Source organism: Micropterus salmoides, unplaced genomic scaffold (genome assembly GCF_014851395.1).
Source record: "Micropterus salmoides isolate LMB-PRFRI ecotype aquatic unplaced genomic scaffold, ASM1485139v1 Ms_hic_scaffold_1, whole genome shotgun sequence".
Lineage (NCBI taxonomy): Eukaryota > Metazoa > Chordata > Actinopteri > Centrarchiformes > Centrarchidae > Micropterus > Micropterus salmoides.
Window position 1 is genome coordinate 60,720,771 of NW_024040040.1, and position 21,698 is coordinate 60,742,468.

The window sequence follows — 21,698 nt, forward strand, 5'->3', positions numbered from 1 at the left end:
ACTGGGACAAAAAATCGGCCCTGGCATTTTTGGCCCAGGCGGCCCACCAAAATCGGTCGGACACCCCTCACCAATACACTATCCTTGCTTTTAAGGGCTTAGACTTGACACTGCACAAATAGTGAGGCCATGAAAACAAGACAGTATATTTAAATAGGCTTAGTATTTGGGGGGGGGGATGTACTGACGAAATAGTTGATAGGGGGGTCTGAGGGTACACCCCCAGAAGATTTTAAATATTAAAAACTTAATTTCCTGCATTTTAGAGACATACTGTATCAACCCTTAAAAATTGTTGTGCCATTAGTCAAACTGAACCCTATAAATCATTGAGCTACAATTTAATTATAAGTTTCATAGGCAATATAAATATATTTATTATTAAAAATAATTACTACTGACTCCAATAAAAAAAAAAGAGGGGGGTCGTCAACCGCCTATCCTGCGTACAGGGTCGCGGGGATAAACTAGAGCCAATCCCAGCAGACATCGGGCGATAGGCGGGGTCCACCCTGGACAGGTTGCCAGTTCATCTATGAAACAGGTGCCATTTGGGTCCGCAACGTTTGATGAGATGTATGTAGAAGTTACAAAAATATCCCAAAGTGTGTTTCCAAAGCTTAAAGCTATTAATTCAATTGTTCTTGTTAGCATGATATATAATAAAAATACTATTTCTAAAGAATAACATACTATTTTTAATGGTTTTTCATTAGTACATGGCCAATTTCACGTCCTTAAGACATTTGCATCTAAAATATAGCCAAATAAGTTTAATATTTTTTCAAACCATGATTATTTTCAGGATTGTATTTGTGTCCCTGTTTACTTAAGATATAAATAGATTATTTATATTTATTTTGTAAATATTTTATTATTTTTGTGCGTCCCTCAGTTTGACTTACCACCCTGTCATACTAACTTGTTTTGGCCCAAAAAAATCTTGCTTTAAATGACATCACAAAGAGGAAGTGACATCATTTGAGCTTTTGGTGCTGCCTATAACAAAGGCAGGCATGTACTGAGATTAATTTACATTGTTTATTTGTTAATTTTTGTTAAGTATTATTCAAGGTCTGTCAAGCTCAAACCAGCCACCCCGTCACGCAAAATAGATTGGGAAAACTGGTCAGGAATTTAACCACATAGAGAACTGCAGCCATTTTAGGTAGAAATTTACCACCACGTCACATACCACCCCGTCATAATAAAACTTGTGACGGGGCGAAGAGGGAGAACCACAGTGGACAGTGCGTAGTCTCAAACAGGTCCACGTCTATTGGGCCGAACCTTTCCATTCCCCAGGCCTCAGCCCCTGTCTCGACAGCAGGTCCGCTCCCTGGTTCTGGGCCCGTAAGAGACAATAGTCTCTGCTGGGACCACAGGAGGATCTGATGCGCCAGTCTGCACAATGGGTGCGAGCGCAGACCCCCCGGTCATTCAAATAGGCCACCACTGCCGTACTGTCGGTCCTGACAAGGACATGGCAACCTCGGAGGTCGGGCAGAAAGCTGCCAACATTTCCAAGCAATTTATATGCCACAAGAAATGACGCTCCTGCCAGGATCCTCTTGAAAAGCAGCCGTCCATGACCGCGCCCCACCCCGTGAGGGAGGCGTCTGTCAAAATAATTGTCCGGCGACATGGCGCTCCCAACTTGGGACCCTGGGACAAGAACCAAGGTTTCTTCCATACAGACAGGGAACGAAGGCACCTGCTCATAACCCGTATCAGACGGAACGGGTTCCACCTCGGGGAGAACCCCTTGGTCTTCAACCACCACTGCAGGGCTCTCATATGTAGCAGGCCAGAAGGTATTACGCTGGATACAGCTGCCATGAGACCCAACACCCTCTGAAAGTGTTTCACTGTGATGGTGAGGCCTAGCTTCACCCCGGTTACCGTGGACAAAATGGAAATAGTTGGGCCCGCATCGACGTTGAGTCCCATACCACCCCTAGGAACGTAGTCCGTCTTCTTCGCGTTGAGCCGAAGCCCCAAACACTGAAGGTGGCCAAGGACCACTTCTTGATGCCAAACAGCCAACTCCCGAGACGGGCCAGAATGAGCCAGTCATCGATGTAGATCAGCACGCGGATGCCCTGGAGCCTCAGCGGGGCCAGAGCTGCATCCATACACTTGGTGAACGTGCGAGGGGAGAGTGCTAGGCCGAACGGAAGAACCCGATATTGGTACGCCTCAGGAACTTCCTGTGAGAGGGATGGATGGAGATATGGAAATATGCATCTCGTAGATCTATCGTGACAAACCAATCCTCGGATTGGATGTGACACACGATGGCGGGGATGGTGAGCATATTGAACCCAAATCTCCTCAGAGACCGGTTCAGGCGCCACAGATCCAAAATCGGATGCAACCCTCCGTCCTTCTTGGGAACTACGAAGTACCCGGACTCCCTGGCTGGCGGGGGAACGAGCTCCACGGCCCCCTTCTCCAGCAGCGAGCAAACTTCTTGTCCCAACACCGGGCCCTGCTCCGGGTGCACCACAGTCCAGACCACCCTGTTGAACCTGGGTGGGCGGACCCGGAACTGCAGTCTGTACCCACTCACTACAGTGCGCAGGATCCATGGGGAAATGTTCACCAGGAGGGGGGAGGGGCCCCCCCCGCTGAGGGTACCCAAGAAGCGACACTGTTTCTGGCGGTAGGAGCTGGACGACGACTGGGCTCTCTGCAGCCGTTGAAATCCTGGACCCAGACTGGCGAGGGAGATACTGCCGGAACACCTCTCCTTGCGTCCTGGCATGCTGGAACCTGCTGACGACGGTGTGTAGAATTTAAAATCATTCTTCTTACCTCCAAACTCTTAATGGTCAGGCACTATCTTATCTTAAAGAGCTCATAGTACCTTACTACCCAACCAGAGCACTGCGCTCCCAGAATGCAGGGTTACTTGTGGTTCCTAGAGTCTCCAAAAGTAGACTTGGAGCCAGAGCAATCAGCTATCAAGCTCCTCTCCTGTGGAACCAGGTTCCAGTTTGGGTTCAGGAGGCAGACACCATCTCCACATTTAAGAGTAGGCTTAAGACTTTCCTCTTTGATAAAGCTTATAGTTAGGGCTGGCTCAGGTTAGTCCTGAACCATCCCTTAGTTATGCTGCTATAGGCCTAGACTGCCGGGGGATTTCCTATGATGCACTGAGCTCCTCTCTCCTCTACTTTCTCTCCCTCTGTATGCAACCTCATCCCATTATTGCATGTTACTAACACAACTTCTCCCCTTTCTGGTAGTCTTGTGCTTTCTCGTCCCTCTCCTCTCTCCTCCTATCACTTCCTGCAGGTTTTCTGGCTCTGGAGCTGTGGAGTCTGGATCTGTGGCTGAGGGTCACCTGCTGCCCCCTTGTTCCTGCTCGACACCCTCTGCTGCAACAACTATTGTTACTAGTCCTCTTGTTATTATTGTTATTATAATCATTAACATTATGATTATTATCATTAACACTACTATAAATATCTGTACCATTTTTCATTTAGTCTATAGCAACATCACCTTTACTGTCTGTAAAGAGGTTTCTGCCTCTTAAAAGGAAGTTTTTCCTTGCCTCTGTCGCCTAGTGCTTGCTCTTGGTGGGAACTGTTGGGCTTCTGTAAATACCATCATAGAGTACGGTCTAGACCTGCTCTTTTATGAAAAGCGCTGTGAGATAACTGTTGTTGTGATTTGGCGCTATATAAATAAAATTTAATTGAATTGAAGACTTTTCCACATGTTCTGCAAGAATACAGCTTCTCACTTGTGTGGGTTCTCAGATGAGCTATCAAGTTATACCTTTGGATAAAGACTTTTCCACATGTTCTGCAAGAATACAGCTTCTCACCTGTGTGTTTTCTTCTGTGAATTTTCAATTGAGTACTACCTCTGAAAGCTTTCCCACACGTTTCACAAAAATACGGCTTCTCACCTGTGTGGATTCTCGTATGTTCTTTAAATGCTGAATTGTCACTGAATCTTTTACCGCAGGTTTCGCAAAGGAACGGCTTCTCACCTGTGTGGGATCTTATATGGATTTGCAGTTGATAGCGGGTCCTGAAGTCTTTACCACATGTTTCACAAGAAAACGGCTTCTCACCTGTGTGGATTCTCAAATGGGCCATCAAGTTACTCCTCTGGCTAAAAGATTTTCCACGTTTTGCAAGAATACGGCTTCTCACCTGTGTGGGTTCTCATATGGAGTTGTAATTCATTGCTGGTTCTGAAGTCTTTCCCACATGTTTTGCAAGAATGCGGCTTCTCACTTTTGTGGGTTCTCATATGGTATTGCAAGTTAAGTCTGTTTCTATAGTCTTTCCCACAGCTTCTCGCCTGTGTGAATTCTCAGGTGTTGCTGAAATACTGACTGTACTTAAAATCTTTTCCACATGTGTCACATGTGAAATACTTTTTACCTGTGTGAGGATTATGGTGAACCTCTGACATGGTAGACTTGTGTACATTGTTTCTGGGGCTTCTCCATTAGTGATCTTGATTCTTTAGTTTTGGCTCTGCGTCTCTAGTTGATCCTGAGTCTTCATGCTCGCCTCTTTTCTGATCTTGGCTCTCAGCTACATGACAGTTGTGAGAGAGGAGCTGGTGGTCACTTTTCAGTTCTGCTTCACTGTGGTCACTTTCCTCATAAGTAGGAGTCAACATAAAGGTGTCAGTCTCCTGCTTCACTACAAGCTGCTCTCCCTCCTGACTGGTAGTCAGGAGTTCCTCCTGTTCCTCTTTAACCTGTGGAGGCTGTGGGTCCTCCTGGTCCAGACCGGGGATCCTCTCATGAATCCAGAGCTGCTGGTCAGCCAGAACCTCCTCCTCCTTACAGACATGTTGCTGTGGGAGCTCTGGAGGGACAGAGATCAAAAGGAACAGGCTAACATTACTACTGTGATGGGAAAGAACAAAATGTAGACACATGAGGAAATGAGTTCCAGTATACATTTAAACACTTTGGATTTTATATAAATCGATTTCCTCTGTTTTGTGTTACTAATATAATCAATCTTTCCTCACCTATCCTGTGTAACTTTATTTCGGGTTTCCAAACGATATCCAGCAGTCTGCACTGACGATCGATCTCTTCCTCGTACTCGACAATAGTGTTTTTAAAAACTCAGTTAGTGGCTCTTGACAAACTCTCTCAAATTCTCAACTGAAGACATTGTTGCCTAATTACAATGAAATAATTAGCGGCGATACAACTACAATAACTTCCAGCGAATTTGAAAGATACACGACCAATGGCGCTTGTATTGTTTACTTCTGCTGGCTGTCACACTGTTGAATTTCTGACAGCGAAAGTGAGGAGCTTTTCGTTCAGCTTTCAACTTCTTTTATTGAACATTGTGACGCCCTGTGGGGTCATGAGTGTGGTCTCTCTCTCTCTTGGAGGAGGGGCTGATTGCAGTGGCTCTGGGCACCTGGGCTAATTGCCCTGTAGAGTATTTGGGATTGTTTTCTCATTCTGCAGGGAGCTGCTATCAGGACCAGATCAGACCTCCCTGCGGCCGGCTCCCTGGTCTTTAATTTAGTTTGGTTTTCTTTGGTTGCACTGTTGCGTTGTGGTATTTGTTTTGTTTGCATGCTACAACACCTTCACACATACACCCATGCAACCATCATCCTGCACAGACACTACTAAAACCACAGACTACATACCTCATACATTAATTATGTTAATTTGAAGTAACTATTGATTTGGCTTATTTTCGTTAAATAAACATATGTAACCTTTTACCATGGTGTGTCTCCCTTTTGTTGTGGCCTTTTGAGCCAGGTCATAACAAACATAAACAGGTACAAACCAACCAGCCATTTTATCATGTTTTATATTTCACAACAACCCTTACATCATTTTAAGCGAAAACAGGCTTCACATCAAATGACAGAAAGTTATACAATAATAAGGTAAATCAATATAAAAATAAAAACAATGAAGTAGGGCTATTTCCCCAATAGAATCACAACACTGAGAACAAGATCCAAGTCCTTATTTCCAACAAACAATACAAACTTGACTGTCTTCGTGGTAAGTGGTGAGGACACCATCTTCTTGGACTGCAGCCAGCTCCACATATCACACCAAAAGGACTGCACAAATTCACAATAAAAAAAACTTTCAATTTCCCTTTCCCAAAATACACAATTTATTAACAATTTATCAAAATTAAATCTCAATCTGAAAAATCACTTTGTTGGGTAAATCTCTTAAAAATTTTAACATTTACTTATTTTACCTAAGGAGGAAGTGGAAACAAAATATAATTATTTTTCGTATTTTCCTCACCTCTTCAACTTGAACATATGTCCTTCCTCACTGGGTCAGGGTAACGTCCCTTCACCAGAATGATTCTAATACTGCTGGTACATTTATCAACACAAATGTCAATTCCATCAATGCAAAGCTGCCTCAGCTCAGGAGGATCCCTTTGAGTACAGAATGTTTTCTTTAATAAATGATCTGAAAGGGATTGGTATAGCTTTGATCACTCTTTTATAGTATTTTATAGAACATTGGAGTTGAAATTTTGTACAAAACTCCTCATGCTGTAACAAATGTCTATTCTCATCCATAAAATGAGCAACAGGCCAAATCCAATTAGATAATTCCTCTACACATATTCTCTATTAAGCAATACGTAACCGTTATTTCACACTGGTGTTTTATGGGGTATATGCAGAATTAAACATTGTAATTGGTCTCAAATTATCTTATCTTTGCCAGCTTTAGGAATCAGTCTGATTATACCTCGTTTCATGCTTGACATCAGTTATTTCTTTTCTATATACTCTCTCAGTGCTTGGAATAATATATTTCTTACACAACAAAATCTTGACCTGCAAAGTGTCTATTGTGGCATAAAAGGTGGTGAAGAATTTCAGAATCTCTTGTTGAGGCCAGCTGCAGATGGGAAGAAATTTTTCATGTGGTGTGGGGCTTTTGGTCCTGCTGGAGGGGAATGTGAAACCGTTTTTGTCCGGGGTGGGAGGGATCAGCCTCAATCTTTTCTGCTCGCCTCAGAGTTCTGGTGGTGTACAGGTAATGAAGGGACGGAAGATTGCAGCTGATCACCTTCTCTGCAGAGTGAATAATGCCCTTGTCCCTGGCAGTGGCAGCAGCGTACCAGATGGTGATGGAGGAGGTGAAGATAGACTATATGATAGCATTGTAAAAGTGTACCATCATTATCTCTGGCAGACTGAACTTGTTCAGCTGCTGCAGGAAGTACATCCTCTGCTGGGCTTTTATGGTGATGGAGCTAATGTTTAGCTCCCACTTCAGACCCTGGGAGATGATGGTTCCCAGGAAGCAGAAGGCCTCCACAGTGTTGACTGGAGTAGCACACGGTGATGGGGGAGGAGGTCCAGGAGTCAGAGACATGTTTCCCCAGTTCACGTGCTGCTTCCTGTCAGACAGGAAGTCTGTGATCTACCATGCAGGTGGAGTGCAGACACACTAAGCTGGGAGAGCTTGACCTGCAGCAGAGTAGGGATGATGGTGATGAAAGCAAAGGTTAAATCCACAAACAGGATCCTGGTGTAGGTTCCTGAAGTGTCCAGGTGCTGGAGGTGTAGTGAAGGTACATATTTACTGCATCATCCACAGACCTGTTGGCTCTATAGACGAACTGCAGGGGGGGTCCAGGAGTGGATCTGTAGTGGACTTGAGGTGGCTCAACACATGGCGCTCAAAAGACTTCATCACCAGAGGTATATTGATCCTCAGGTGTTTTCAAGTATGTGATTTCAGTAAAACTTTTAGCACAGTGCTGCACTTTGCCAGCTCTTCACTTCAGGGACTTCTTGAGTTTTGACCATAAACCTCTAGAACTGAATCGTCTCCCACAAGACTACTTGTCTTCATGCTGCCTTCTGTCCCGTGTCAAATCAGACGCATCAACACATCTTTTCATCGTGCAAAGCTACAGCTTCTCACCTGTGTGTTCTCTTCTTATGTGGTTTTTCAATTGACTACTTACTTTGAAAGCTTTCCCACATGTTTCACAAGCATACGGCTTCTCACCTGTGTGGGTTCTTATATGAAGTTGCAAGTGATTGCTGATTCTGAAAGCTTTCCCACATGTTTCACAAGAATACGGCTTTTCACCTGTGTGGGTTCTTAAATGAAGTTGCAAGTGATCGCTGGTTCTGAAGGCTTTCCCACATGTTTCACAAAAATACGACTTTTCACCTGTGTGGGTTCTCACATGGGCTATCAGGGTACTCCCCTGTCTAAAAGATTTTCCACATGCTTTGCAAGAATATGGCTTTTCACCTGTGTGGGTTCTCAGATGGGCTGTCAGGGTACTCCCCTGTCTAAAAGATTTTCCACATGTTTTGCAGGAATATGGCTTCTCACCTGTGTGGGTTCTCTCATGTTTTATAAATGTTGAAATATCACTGAATCTTTTCCCGCAGGTTTTGCAAAGGTACGGCTTCTCACCTGTGTGGGATCTTATATGAACATGCAAGTGTTCGCTGGTTCCGAAGCCTTTACCACATATTTCACAAGAATACGGCTTCTCACCTGTGTGGGATCTTGTATGGCGTATCAATAAAGTGCTAGTACTGAAGTCTTTACCACATGTTTCACAAGAATACAGCTTTTCACCTGTGTGCGTTCTCGTATGTTGTTTTAATTTTGAACTGTCAGAGAATCTTTTCCCACAGGTCTTGCAAAGGTACGGCTTCTCACCTGTGTGAATTCTCAGGTGTATCTGAAATACTGACTTGAACTTAAACTCTTTTCCACATGTGTCACATCTGAAAGACCTTTTACCTGTGTGAGGATCATGGTGAACCTCTGACATGGTAGACTTGTGTACATTGTTTCTGGGACTTCTGCTGTTGTGATCTTGATTCTTTAGTTTTGGCTCTACATCTCTAGTTGATCCTGAGTCTTCATGCTCGCCTCCTTTCTGATCTTGGCTCTCAGCTACATGACAGTTGTGAGAGAGGAGCTGGTGGTCACTTTTCAGTTCTGCTTCACTGTGGTCACTTTCCTCATAAGTAGGAGTCAACATAAAGGTGTCAGTCTCCTGCTTCACTACAAGCTGCTCTCCCTCCTGACTGGTACAGAGTTCCTCCTGTTCCTCTTTAACCTGTGGAGGCTGTCGGTCCTCCTGGTCCAGACCGGGGATCCTCTCCTGAATCCAGAGCTGCTGGTCAGCCAGAACCTCCTCCTCCTTACAGACATGTTGCTGTGGGAGCTCTGGAGGGACAGAGAACAGAAGGAACAGTCTAACCATACTACTGTGATGGGAAAGTAAGAAATGCAGACACGTGAGGAAATGAGTACCAGTATTTATATATATATATATATATATATATAAATCGATCTCCTCTCGTTTGTGTTACTAATATAATAAAGCTTTCCTCACCTATCCTGTGTAACTTTACTTCGGGTTTCCAAGCGATATCCAGCAGTCTGCGCTGACGATCGATCTCTTTCTCGTACTCGACGATAGTGTTTTTAAAAACTCTGAATATTTCTTCAGCAGCAGCAGTTAGTCGCTCGTTGACAAACTCTCTCAAACTCTCAACTGAAGACATTGTTGCTGAACTACAGTGAAATAATTAGCGACGACACGACTACAATAACTTTAACGATTTTAAAAGATACGCTAACGCTGGCGCTTGTATTGCTTACTTCCGTCGGATGTCACACTGTTGAAGTTCCGACAGCGCGAGTACGGGAGCTTTTCGTTCCGCTTTCAACTTAATAAACAGGTACATTCCAACCAGCCATCTTATCATATTTTATATTTATATTTTTATATTGTAGTATTTGAAAGAACATTGGAGTAGAAATTAGCTACAAAACTCCTCATGCTGTAACAAATTTCTATTCTCATCCTTTAAAATCAGCAACAGCCCAAATCCCGTTAGATCATTCCTTTATGTACACAGATTCTCTATTAAGCAATGTGTAACTGTTATTCCACACTGGTGTGTTATGTGCTACAGAATTAAACATTGCAATTGGTCTCAATTTATCTTATATTCTTTTATCTTTGCCAGCTTTAGGAATCAGTATGATTATACCTTGTTTCATGCTTGACATCAGTTCTTTCTTCTCTATACCCTCTCAGTGCTTGAAATAATATATTTTTTTACACTCTTCCAAAAGAACAAATAAAAATTGGTTGCGAGCCCACTCGTTCCAGGGAATTTGTTGATAGCCATCTTCAAAAATCACTGAACCACTTTTAACTGATGACATTTTATTCAAAACTTGTCAGGGCTTGCTGACATGACAAACAGAATTTAAAAACGATGATTCAAATAACAGCAAATAAAATTTCTGTCAATCCAATAATTATTCAGCACCTACTTGTACAAACGGTTGTGTAGTTTAATTCATTACAAAACATTTTTATTAATAATTCTTCATGTGTTTTGTGTATAAAATTCTTACTTTGTAAAGTAAAGCTGTCAGACAAATGTAGTGAAGTAAAAAATACAATATCTCTCTCTGAGATGTAGCAGAGTAGAAGTAGAAAGCAGAAGGAAAAGAAAATATTCAAAGTACAAAAAGCCTACCTCTAATTCAAGAACAGTACTTGAGTAAATGTACCTACTGTCCACCACTGATTATCAGTAGCAAGGACGTACATCTACATCCACCTCGCTTCATTACATGAGGAAATTAGTCTTTCCTGAACTATTGCCTTTGACTCCCAGACATTACTTTGCCAATGGAAATTTTGCACAAAAACAAAAAAGCAGTTGTGGAAGAAGTTATTCAGGGTGCAATAAGTAAAAGTATGAAAGCACTACTAGCAAAACATATTCAAAGTAAGAAACATTACATTAAGCATGCAGTATGGTGGTCCAGGGGCCTTTCTCATTTCCCAATTTTCTACCTCCCCAACTCCTTGCGGCATCTTAGTCCCTCCCACCCGAGATGCAAGCTCAAGGATTCGAGGAAAAACAGGCATTTAACGAAATGAGATGTCCTTTCCTCGGAGCCATCATTTTAAAGCAACGTTAAATATGACCTGTTGCACAGCTGCATCATCTGTCCACTGTTAGAGCTGTGATCTGTCAGAGCAGCAGACCAGCTTTTGGCACTAAAGGCTACAGATCATTTCTTCACAATACAGGAACATGCCTGTCAACATTATAACATGTACAAACATCTGGAGGTTCCAATAAACATTACAGCATCTGTTAAGAAACAGTCACAGATTACAGCAGCCTGATCATTCACTAGCTACACAGTACTACTTTTTTGGGGGGAGCGCCTTTTGCCTGAAAACAGGAGATCATTTCAGCCCTCAGCTTCATGAGATGAGCGTTTCATCATCAGTCCCTTTACAAAGTGACACAGTAACATTTATCTCATAGAGCCCCGATTAAAACTGTCATCACAGGACTCTACTGTTGGAATGACATGTGCAGACTACATGGGCACTTTTATTAAAACATGAAACACAGCAGATCAGTGCTGAATGCTCTGGTTCAAACTGAAATGTGTGAGACCTTTGGATGTGTAGAAGAACAGAAAACATGAATTAATATTAGAGCTTGATCGACCCTGTTGGCGCGTCAGGTGATTTAAATATGAATTTATGTTGCTGTTGCTCGCGCGTAAATGCGCACAACATCTCTGGAGAGGCGATTCATCCAGCCGCTATTCAGTGTTCATTTTTATTATCCTGCTGCCCATTCACACATCACATTCAACAATAACATCAGAAATATCAAAGTGAACTGACATTAAGGGGAGATTGCGCATTTGATTATTTTTAATAGGCTTACCTAATCCAACTTATGAATACAACATAGACACTGCAGGGTCCTGCTCCAGCCATGTGTTGGTCCAGCTGCATGTCACGCGTCTTCTAAACGTCACAGTGGCTGAAAAGACTTCTGCAAAGGATACACTGATGTATCCTCGCTTATAGCCCCTCCAACAAGCCTCCTCGAGCCTCGATGTGCATTTTAGGAATTGAGATGTCCTTCAAGATGGCGCACTGAGATCGATTTCTGGGTCACAGGCTCAAGGATTCATGATCAAGGAAGCAGAAATTTGGGAAATGAGAATGACCTCAGGAGTCAGAGACATGTTTCCCCAGTTCACGTGCTGCTTCCTGTCAGACAGGAAGTCTGTGATCTACTCGGCAGGTGGAGTCAGACACGCTAAACTGGGAGAGCTTGACCTGCAGCAGAGTAGGGATGATGGTGATGAAAGCAAAGGTGAAATCCACAAACAGGATCCTGGTGTAGGTTCCTGAAGTGTCCAGGTGCTGGAGGTGTAGTGAAGGTACATATTTACTGCATCATCCACAGACCTGTTGGCTCTGTAGACGAACTGCAGGGGGGTCAAGGAGTGGGTCTGTAGTGGACTTGAGGTGGCTCAACACATGGCGCTCAAAAGACTTCATCACCAGAGGTATATTGATCCTCAGGTGTTTTCAAGTATGTGATTTCAGTAAAACTTTTAGTGCTGCACTTTGCCAGCTCTTCACTTCAGGGACTTCTTGAGTTTTGACCACAAACCTCTAGAACTGAATCATCTTCCACAAGACTACTTGTCTTTATGCTGCCTTCTGTCCCGTGTCAAATCAGACGCATCATCTTTTCGTCATGCAAAGCTACAGCTTCTCACCTGTGTGTTCTCTTCTTATGTGGATTTTTAATTATCTACTTACTCTGGAAGCTTTCCCATGTTTCACAAAAAAATGGCTTCTCCCCTGTGTGGGTTCTTAGATGGAGTTGCAAGTGATGGCTGATTCTGAAGTCTTTCCCACATGTTTCACAAGCATACGGCTTCTCACCTGTGTGGGTTCTTATATGAAGTTGCAAGTGATGGCTGGTTCTGAAGTCTTTCCCACATGTTTCACAGGAATACGACTTTTCACCTGTGTGGGTTCTCACATGGGCTATCAAGCTATGCCTCTGGCTAAAAGATTTTCTACATGTTTTGCAAGAATACGGCTTCTCACCTGTGTGGGTTCTCAGATGGGCCATCAAGTTACTCCTCTGGCTAAAAGATTTTCTACAGGTCTCACAAGAATATGGCTTCTCTCCTGTGTGGGTTCTTATATGAAGTTGCAAGTGATCGCTGGTTCTGAAGGCTTTCCCACATGTTTCACAAGAATACGACTTTTCACCTGTGTGGGTTCTCACATGGGCTATCAAGCTATGCCTCTGGCTAAAAGATTTTCTACATGTTTTGCAAGAATACGGCTTCTCACCTGTGTGCGTTCTTGTATGTATTGTAAGTGTTGAAGTGTCAGAGAATCCTTTCCCACAGGTTTTGCAAAGATACGGCTTCTCACCTGTGTGGGATCTTACATGAACATGCAAGTGTTCGCTCGTTCTGAAGCCTTTCCCACATGTTTTGCAAGAATACGGCTTCTCACCTGTGTGGATTCTCAGGTGTTTCTGAAATACTGACTTGAACTTAAACTCTTTTCCACATGTGTCACATGTGAAAGAGTTTTTACCTGTGTGAGGATCATGGTGAACCTCTGACATGGTAGACTTGTGTACATTGTTTCTGGGGCTTCTGCTGTTATGATCTTGATTCTTTTGTTTTGGCTCTACATCTCTAGTTGATCCTGAGTCTTCACGCTCGCCTCCTTTCTGATCTTGGCTCTCAGCTACATGACAGTTGTGAGAGAGGAACTGGTGGTCACTTTTCAGTTCTGCTTCACTGTGGTCACTTTCCTCATAAGTAGGAGTCAACATAAAGGTGTCAGTCTCCTGCTTCACTACAAGCTGCTCTCCCTCCTGACTGGTACAGAGTTCCTCCTGTTCCTCTTTAACCTGTGGAGGCTGTGGGTCCTCCTGGTCCAGACCGGGGATCCTCTCCTGAATCCAGAGCTGCTGGTCAGCCAGAACCTCCTCGTCCTTACAGACATGTTGCTGTGGGAGCTCTGGAGGGACGGAGAACAAAAGGAACAGGCTAACGTTACTACTGTGATGGCAAAGAAAGAATGCAGACACGTGAGGAAATATTATTAACACTATTTTGAAGAAATACGAAATGTTGAAATATATGAGCAGGGTGTGGATTGGATTAATTGGAGCATTAAACACTCAATTTCCTGCATTCTGGAGACATTTTCTTTATTGTGGAAATGTCTCTTTTTTATGTAAAGGGAAACAAATAATTCAGCTAGCAGGTGACAATTCATAAATATAAAAATATAACAGAATGTAATGCAGTGATCAGCAACTTGTTTGTTTTGTATCTTAAGTTACTTTTTTTTGCACATTTGTTTCTTCTATTTTGAAATTGCATTGCATGTTCTCATATAGTTTGTTGGTGGGCTTTGGTGAATGTTTTCAAAATGTGGTGGGGACATGTCCCCAGCGTCCCCAGTGTAAATGACACCTATGCATCATGTAATGATAACATAATAAAGTAGGGCTATTTCCCCAATAGCATCACAACAGTGAGATCAAAATCCAAGTCCTTGTTTTCAACAAACAATACAAACTTGTAGAAACAGTTGTGTAGTTTAATTCATTACAAAACATATTTTTATCATTCTCCATGTGTTTTGTGTATAAAAATCTTACTTTGTAAAGTAACTACAGCTGTCAGACAAATGTAGTGAAGTAAAAAGTACAAAATCTCCCTCTGAGGGGGCTTTCAACATCTGAAAGTCCACACCAAGGTCCGGAACCGAGTTCATGTTTTGATACATTGGGTTAGTTTTGGTTTGGTTTCACACTGCAATTCTGCGACCGCACTAAAGGACTTTACATGACACACTTGCATCCTGTCATCATCATCTATGTGGGCTGCGTCTCCCTATACTTGGCATTGATTGGTTTATTAAAAAGTTCAGCAGGTATCTTTGACAAGAATGAATGAATAAAAAATAAACATATGCAGATTTGCCAAATTATTTTTATGGCATTACTACGGCTAATTCAAATTCGCAATTAAACATACTCATTGCACAAACATTATAACGTCGCCGACAGGAAAGGAGGAGAAGACAGCAAGCAATCCCTCCGCACCTCCGTACGAGGAGAAACCAAAGATGTGGCAGTGTGCATCTCTGGAGATTTATAATTGTGTCCTTATTTCAATGTATTTATCCGTGCATTTGTTTGTTTCCGGTTTACACGTCAACTGCCAAACTTCCTGTAGGCCTAAATAGTCTGAAAGTCTGAACAGAGACCACCTCTTTTTGTCGGACCAAATTTTGTCTGTTTGGTCCGGACTGTGGCCCATGGAGGAAGAACCGTTTGAACGAGTATCAAAGAGCTATTAAATTGGCTAGATCAAATTATTTCTCTGTCATCATTTCCAGAAACTGTAATAATTCTAGAGTACTTTTCTCTACTGTAAATGCCATTCTTCATCCTACAGCTACTCTTTCATTCACTCCTTCTGCTGACATGTGAAGAGTTCTAAAACTTTTTTATTGGTAAGGTTGATGGAATTAGATCTCAGATTTCATCTGTTGTCACTGATTTTATTCCTTCTGTTGACCCTACGAACAAATTAACTAGTTTTCTGCCTGTTTCTTTGCAGCAGCTTAATGATATGACTGCTCATATGAAGCCCACCAGGTCTCCTGGTGATGTGCTCCCGTCTTCTCTGTTTAAGAAGGTGCTTGATTCAATTGGCCCAAGTATTCTGTCTATTATGAATATTAGCTTGTCATCTGGTGTTGTTCCGGTTAGTTTTAAGCATGCGGTTATTCAGCCCCTTTTTTAAAAAATGGTTTAGACACCTCTGACATGAGTAGGTTTCGTCTGATCTCAAAATTACCTTTTATTTCTAAGATATTGGAAAAAATTGTAAATGCACAGCTTAATGACTTCTTAATGAGGAATAACATTTCCGATAGATTCCAATCAGGTTTTAGAGCTGGTCATAGTACAGAATCTGCTCTTTTGAGGGTCTCTAATGATATTCTACGAGGTGTTGATTCTGGAAACCATGTTGTTTTGCTTTTGTTAGATCTTACAGCGGCATTTGATACAGTTGATCACAACATTCTTATTGATCGTCTTAGGGATCAGGTTGGTATTTAGGGCTTAGCCCTGAAATGTTTCTCTTCCTATTTTAAGGATAGGACTTTTTCAGTCAGTTTAAGATCAGATCATTTTTCTTCCATTACCCCTCGTGTGTGGGGACCAATTTTATTTTCCCTTTATATGCTCCCTCTAGGTTCAGTTTTTGAGAAAATTAGGATTCTGTATCATTTGTATGCGGATGATTCTCAAATTTACTTACCATTGAAACATGGGCATAAATGTGCCATTCAGTCTCTTCATTCATGTTTGGCTGAAGTTAAGTGTTGGCTTGCGAATAACTTTCTCCAATTAAATGAGGATAAGACCGAGATGATTTTATTTGGAAATAAGGGGTGTGTGGATGATGACTGCCTGGAGTTGTGTTCTGGGAAAAAACTGTCTAGCGTAAGGAACATTGGTGTCATTTTTGACTCTGAGCTTAAATTGGACAAATCAATGCAAATCAATGCTGTCGCTAAGAATAGTTTCTTCCATCTTAGATCAATATCTAAATTGAAATCTATCCTTTCTTTTGACGATATGGAGAAGGTTGTTCATGCCTTTGTGTCATCCCGTTTGGATTATTGTAATGTGTTGTATCTGGGTGTATCTGAAAACTTATTTGTTTTCTTTAGCATTTGATAATGCTTTGTAATTTGTGTATGTTATATGTTTGCTGTGTTTTTTGTCTCTGTTTTTATTTTCTCTTTTATACCTTCTGAACAGCACTCTGGTTCCACTTGTGGTGTTGAAAGTGCTCTATAAATAAAGTTGAGTTGAATTGAAATCAGGTTGTGGTCAAATCTGCAAGGGGAGCACGTTACAAGATAATCACCACACATTTGAAAGATATGAGACTAACAAAGCCAAATGCACAGTACACAGGAGAAAATAACAGGAGCTGAGGAAAGTGTACTACATACAGAAACACATTCAGACACCACCCCAGAATGTGGGAACATCAGACATGCCAATAGCCAGAACTCAGTGGCTCAAAAGGGCACCTGACAGACTTTGTGATTTTATGTTGAAGTGATTTGTGTTGTGTTGTATATGGTTGAAGAGACAGGTGGAAAGGCAGTTGCTAAGCCAAAGATAATAGGCGTTATAGAAAGGAAACAAATAGTTAATAGCCACTTATTCTTATATGTTTAAGTGGATGTGTTTATTTCCAAGAAAAGGAGGGATGTCATGTATTGGATTAGAGACGTCATGTGTGTAGTGAAACAGGACGTAATGGGGGAGACGGCGGGAAGGCGTGGCTGTAACAACCTGTGTTCGGGTTCGGGCAATAAAGCAAGTAAATGCAGAAGCACCATGTGGTGAATAAATTCAGGATGTACCATCTAATTCTGTATTAAGTTAGGTAACGTTACACAACAAGTATATTAAACAATAAGAAACACTTTGGATTTTATATGAATGGACTGTCTCCGTTTTGTGTTACTAAAATATAAAAACTTTCCTCACCTATCCTGTGTAACTTTACTTCGGGTTTCCAAACGATATCCAGCAGTCTGCGCTGACGATCGATCTCTTCCTCGTACTCGACGATAGTGTTTTTAAAAACTCTGAATATTTCTTCAGCAGCAGCAGTTAGTCGCTCGTTGACAAACTCTCTCAAACTCTCAACTGAAGACATTGTTGTTTACTTACAAATAAAATAATTAGCACCGCTACGACTACAAGAACTCCTTCCAGCGAATTCAAAAGATGTAGCTTTCGCTGGCTATTGTTTTGTTTACTTCCGCCGGATGTCACACTGATTAAGTTCCCACAGCGGTAGTGCGGGAGCTTTTCGTTCCGCTTTCAACTGATGACATTTTATTCAAAACTTGTGTTTATTATCAGCAGTGGTGGACTAAGTACACAAATCCTGTACTTGAGTAAAAGTACAGATAAATTTGCACTATTACTCAATATTAGTAGAAGTCTTCAACTTAAATTTCACTGGAGTACAAATGAACCAGCTTTGATACTTCAGTATCAAAAGTAAAAAGTACTATGGTTATGCTTGTCTTTTTTCCCTAGAATATCCATCCATCCATCCATCTGCAACCGCTTATCCTGCGTACAGGGTTGCGGGGGGCTGGAGCCTATCCCAGTTGACATCGGGCGAAAGGCGGGGTACACCCTGGACAGGTCGCCAGTCCTGAGAACATGCAAACTCACACAGAAAGGCCAGGACGACCAGGGTTCGAACCAATGACCTTCTTGCTGTGAGGCGACAGTGTTAACCACTGTTAACATGGGTGCATATAATCAATTTCTTTAGTATAAGGATATAGAGAAGATATAGCTCGAAGGAACAGCTTTTAATAAAAGATACAGTCGTAAAAAGAATAAAGATGACTTGAATAAAATCAGTTAGTGGCAAGACATTATATGGGGAGAATTCAGTCTTCGTTCAGCTAGTTACTTCACTGGGAAAGTGTTTGAGCATATTATGTAATTTTTGTTCTTTTAGTTCTTTTTGGGGATTTTATATACACTTTTAATTCCTTAAATAAATATATTTAGGGCATGATTTCCAGATATAAGCTGGGATTTTCCAGATATCCTTGCTGAATTAAGCCTTAACTCTGTTTCATGAAAGCAGTAGCATATAAATTACCATGGCGATTTATACTGTGTAGCTAGCCTGCTCCAGACCAGGCTGTCAGCCAGGCTTAATTAATCCTTGTGCCTTATCTGTTCAGTCAGCAGTCACGCCGAACAAAAACCAATGTGTTTTTTTCAGTTATTCCATGTACTTATGTATGTGTTTTGCATATTTTTCATTAGCCTTCATTAAAATAGCAGTTTGTGGTTAGTAGGCTTCCTAATTGGAGAAGAAGATGCATGCACCATACAATGAACATCAGCGAGTAGGTTTACGTGGAATAAAAGCATACATGTAAAGAAAAATAATAAATAAAAGATTAAGTAACACGGGCACAGTAAAGTGAAAGAAAGTGTGGCAACCAATAGTGGACTGACTGAATATGTGAGAGGCTAAAAATATCTCTGCTTTTAACCGAAACTGTCATAATTACAATGTTATATTGTGCTTCAAAGCGAGCACCAGACGTTATAGGTCAATCAAAAACTGCGCTATATAGTAGATACAGTGTTGGGAAAGCTACTTGGAAAATGTAGTGAGCTAAGCTATTAGCTACTCGACATTAAATGAAGCTTCACTACATAGAAGCTACCCCCCAATGAAATGCAGCAAGCTAAGCTACAGCAACATGGCAAAAGTTCATTTTAAAATAATTTTAAATATTTTATAGGTCATTGCAAAAACTTAAACATTCATGGCAATAGGCCTGAGAGAAATAGAGAGAGAGGGAGAGAGAGAGAGAGAAATCTCTCATCTCATCTCATGGAAACAAGTTTCTGCCACTACATATCAAGGATTCCTCCTCACTAGAGGTGTTGTGCCAAGGTAGTTAGTGTTTCCCCTGCCACGGGAGCGCGCGTGCATTCAGTGGTGAAGGCGGACCCTCGACTTCATCAAAGTGAATGAAAAATATAACGTGTATTGATTAATATATCGTTTTAGCATTAATTTATCAACAAGGTTTTTGCAGAGGAAGCTAGCACACGGCTTATATAACGTGAAACGCTTGTGCTTGTGTGCTTATCTACCAAACATTCACTGACAGCCCAAATTCAGCCCTGGTTTAGACGTCTACTGGATGTCTTTTAACCGTGAAATTGCTTGCTGGGATGCATTCAACTGATTACAGTGATGCTGCTTTTACAGTATCGGTGGCGTATGTAGGAGCAGCTTACTTGAAAAAGGTGACAGCTTGTCTGAATCTAGCTTCTAAACAGTAACATGGAGAACAGTAACATTTTCAGGCTATCGCAAAATAAATGTTTGCTTTACGAGTGAAACTAATTGCTCGTCTTGTGTAGACATTCTCAATTCAGTGCATTGAACCATACGAAGTTCGATAAAATGTAACGTTAGCCTGTAAAAGCGTTAAAAAGTCCAGTGGGTAATATTTCTGAGGCTCTATTAACAGAAATCCAATCTGAGATCCATAACTAGGTTTTCAGTGGTGTATTAAGACCTTACATAATGAACCAATAAGTTTTTATTACCTTAGAATGAGACATTTATATCTACATAACCGCGGGCACCCTGCTGTGGAGGTCGCTGTATTTTGTCGTCATGTTTCTACCGTAGCCGACAACGAACAAACAGCACTACAGAGCGCGTTTTGTCATCACGCCGTTCTTCTTCTGCTTGTGTAATTCCGGTAGTGTAGACGCCCGTCACTACATTGAATATGTACAAAGTCTTCAGGTTTATTAGAAGTAAAAAGAGAAGTGACATTGGACAAATGAAGGAGCACACACGTGTTATTTAGCACAAGAGCGGACAGCCAGACGGAGTTGGGACAGACAGCTAACGGCAGAAATCACGGATTTTGTGGATTTTCCCAGATGGAAGGCTATAACGTTAATGTGGGACAGATGTTTTCAATGTGGTGCTGAAGTTGTCTGTTTTCTGCTGGGCAGGTAATTAACTTTGTTTGTCAGACTTTAGCGATGCAAATGAAAACTGTTGGTTGAGAGCTTTAGCTATTAGCTGGCCATAATCACAGAGAGCCATGTTTCCCCTGTCAGTGGTATGAAATATGGATTAATTTCATGGCGCCTACTTATTCCCCAGCCTGTGGTTTGGCTTTGCCGGTTACTTAGCGAGACAATCAGCTGATCAGTAACGTTAATTGGCAATAAAACTGTAACGTTAGCTTAGAGCATGGAAGCATCAGCCAGCTACACTTTTACTGACTGGTAGAAAAAAATTTATTGTTAGTTGGATTGGTTTATTCTCCAGCGCTGTGCTTTGGCTTGTGGTGTTATGTTAGTTGGACTAATTTCCTGTAGTTATCTCTATCTCTCCAGCGCTCTGTTTTTGGCTTTGTATGTTACGTTCGTGAGAATCAGCTAATCGCTGATTGCAATAAAATGTGAGCTTCCAGCATCGAAGCTCAGATCAACCAGCTGAACTTTGAAAAAATATGTAGTTGGATTGTAACTTCATGTAGTTCTTCCAGCGCTCCGTTATGGCTTTGTTATGTGGACAGGAATTATGTGTGCCGTTACCTTCCTGAGACAAACAGCTGATGAATATTATTGGTAATGAAACGGTAACAGCAGAGAAGCTCAGATCAGCAGCTAAACTTCACATTTTACTGCCCTGGTGGATAACATGCATTTCAGTTTACTGCTAATGGTGATATATAACAAGACCGTGTGCCTATCAAGTGACCAATAATGAATACTTTACGAATTTGCATTAAAAAGTTATTGGATATTGCGTCCCACTGTGCACACAAATACTGTATGTAATTTGTACTTTCACATGCTAAATGCCCATTAAAACGTTTACCACAAATTATGGCTGTCAGTACTACTTTGTGTTTCTGTTGTATTTCAAAAAATTCAAAAGACATTTTGGTAATAGTTGCAGATTGCTTATCTAATTAAGAAATTGAGAGGATGCACTAGATGTAATAATTTTTGAGATCTTCTTCATTTTCTCTGGTATGTTGTAAAATAATGTATTATTGAGACATCATGTAGCACTTAATTTCTTCATGTGGCTGTTGTTTATTCATGAAAAAGTAACAATAACATTCAAAAAAACATATGGTTTTACATAATTTATATAATTTCTTAACACATCTATCTAAAGAAACCTAATTTCTTGA

General features: G+C 41.5%; 1 protein-coding gene and 1 pseudogene across 4 annotated transcripts; both read right to left on the reverse strand.

Moving 5' to 3' along the window:
- Nucleotides 1–3,595: 3,595 nt before the first annotated feature.
- On the reverse strand, nt 3,596–4,307 carry LOC119914842 (annotated as a pseudogene).
- Nucleotides 4,308–4,325: 18 nt separating this feature from the next.
- Nucleotides 4,326–17,732, reverse strand: LOC119914788 (zinc finger protein 664-like). Of its 4 annotated transcripts, XM_038734326.1 has the most exons (4): nt 17,458–17,732; nt 13,452–13,883; nt 8,777–9,208; nt 4,326–4,841 (listed from the first exon to the last, which is right to left on the reverse strand). In XM_038734326.1, the coding sequence occupies exons 1-4, from the start codon at nt 17,627–17,629 to the stop codon at nt 4,474–4,476; spliced, it is 1,404 nt and encodes a 467-aa protein (XP_038590254.1). In that variant the 5' UTR covers nt 17,630–17,732; the 3' UTR covers nt 4,326–4,473. The 4 variants fall into 4 exon arrangements, with proteins under 4 accessions (XP_038590254.1, XP_038590240.1, XP_038590247.1 ...); XM_038734312.1 differs by lacking the exon at nt 4,326–4,841 and having other exon boundaries at nt 5,809–9,208; XM_038734332.1 differs by lacking the exons at nt 4,326–4,841; nt 8,777–9,208 and adding an exon at nt 10,204–12,947 and having other exon boundaries at nt 13,200–13,883.
- Nucleotides 17,733–21,698: the final 3,966 nt, after the last annotated feature.

Coding starts and splice junctions, on each gene's coding strand:
- LOC119914788 (XM_038734312.1), bottom strand. CDS start 17,629: ATGTCTTCAGTTGAGAGTTTGAGAGAGTTTGTCAACGAGCGACTAACT. Junction 13,884..17,457: donor AGTAAAGTTACACAGGATAG/GTGAGGAAAGTT, acceptor CCGTCCCTCCAG/AGCTCCCACAGCAACATGTC. Junction 9,209..13,451: donor TCACCATGATCCTCACACAG/GTAAAAACTCTT, acceptor CTGTCCCTCCAG/AGCTCCCACAGCAACATGTC.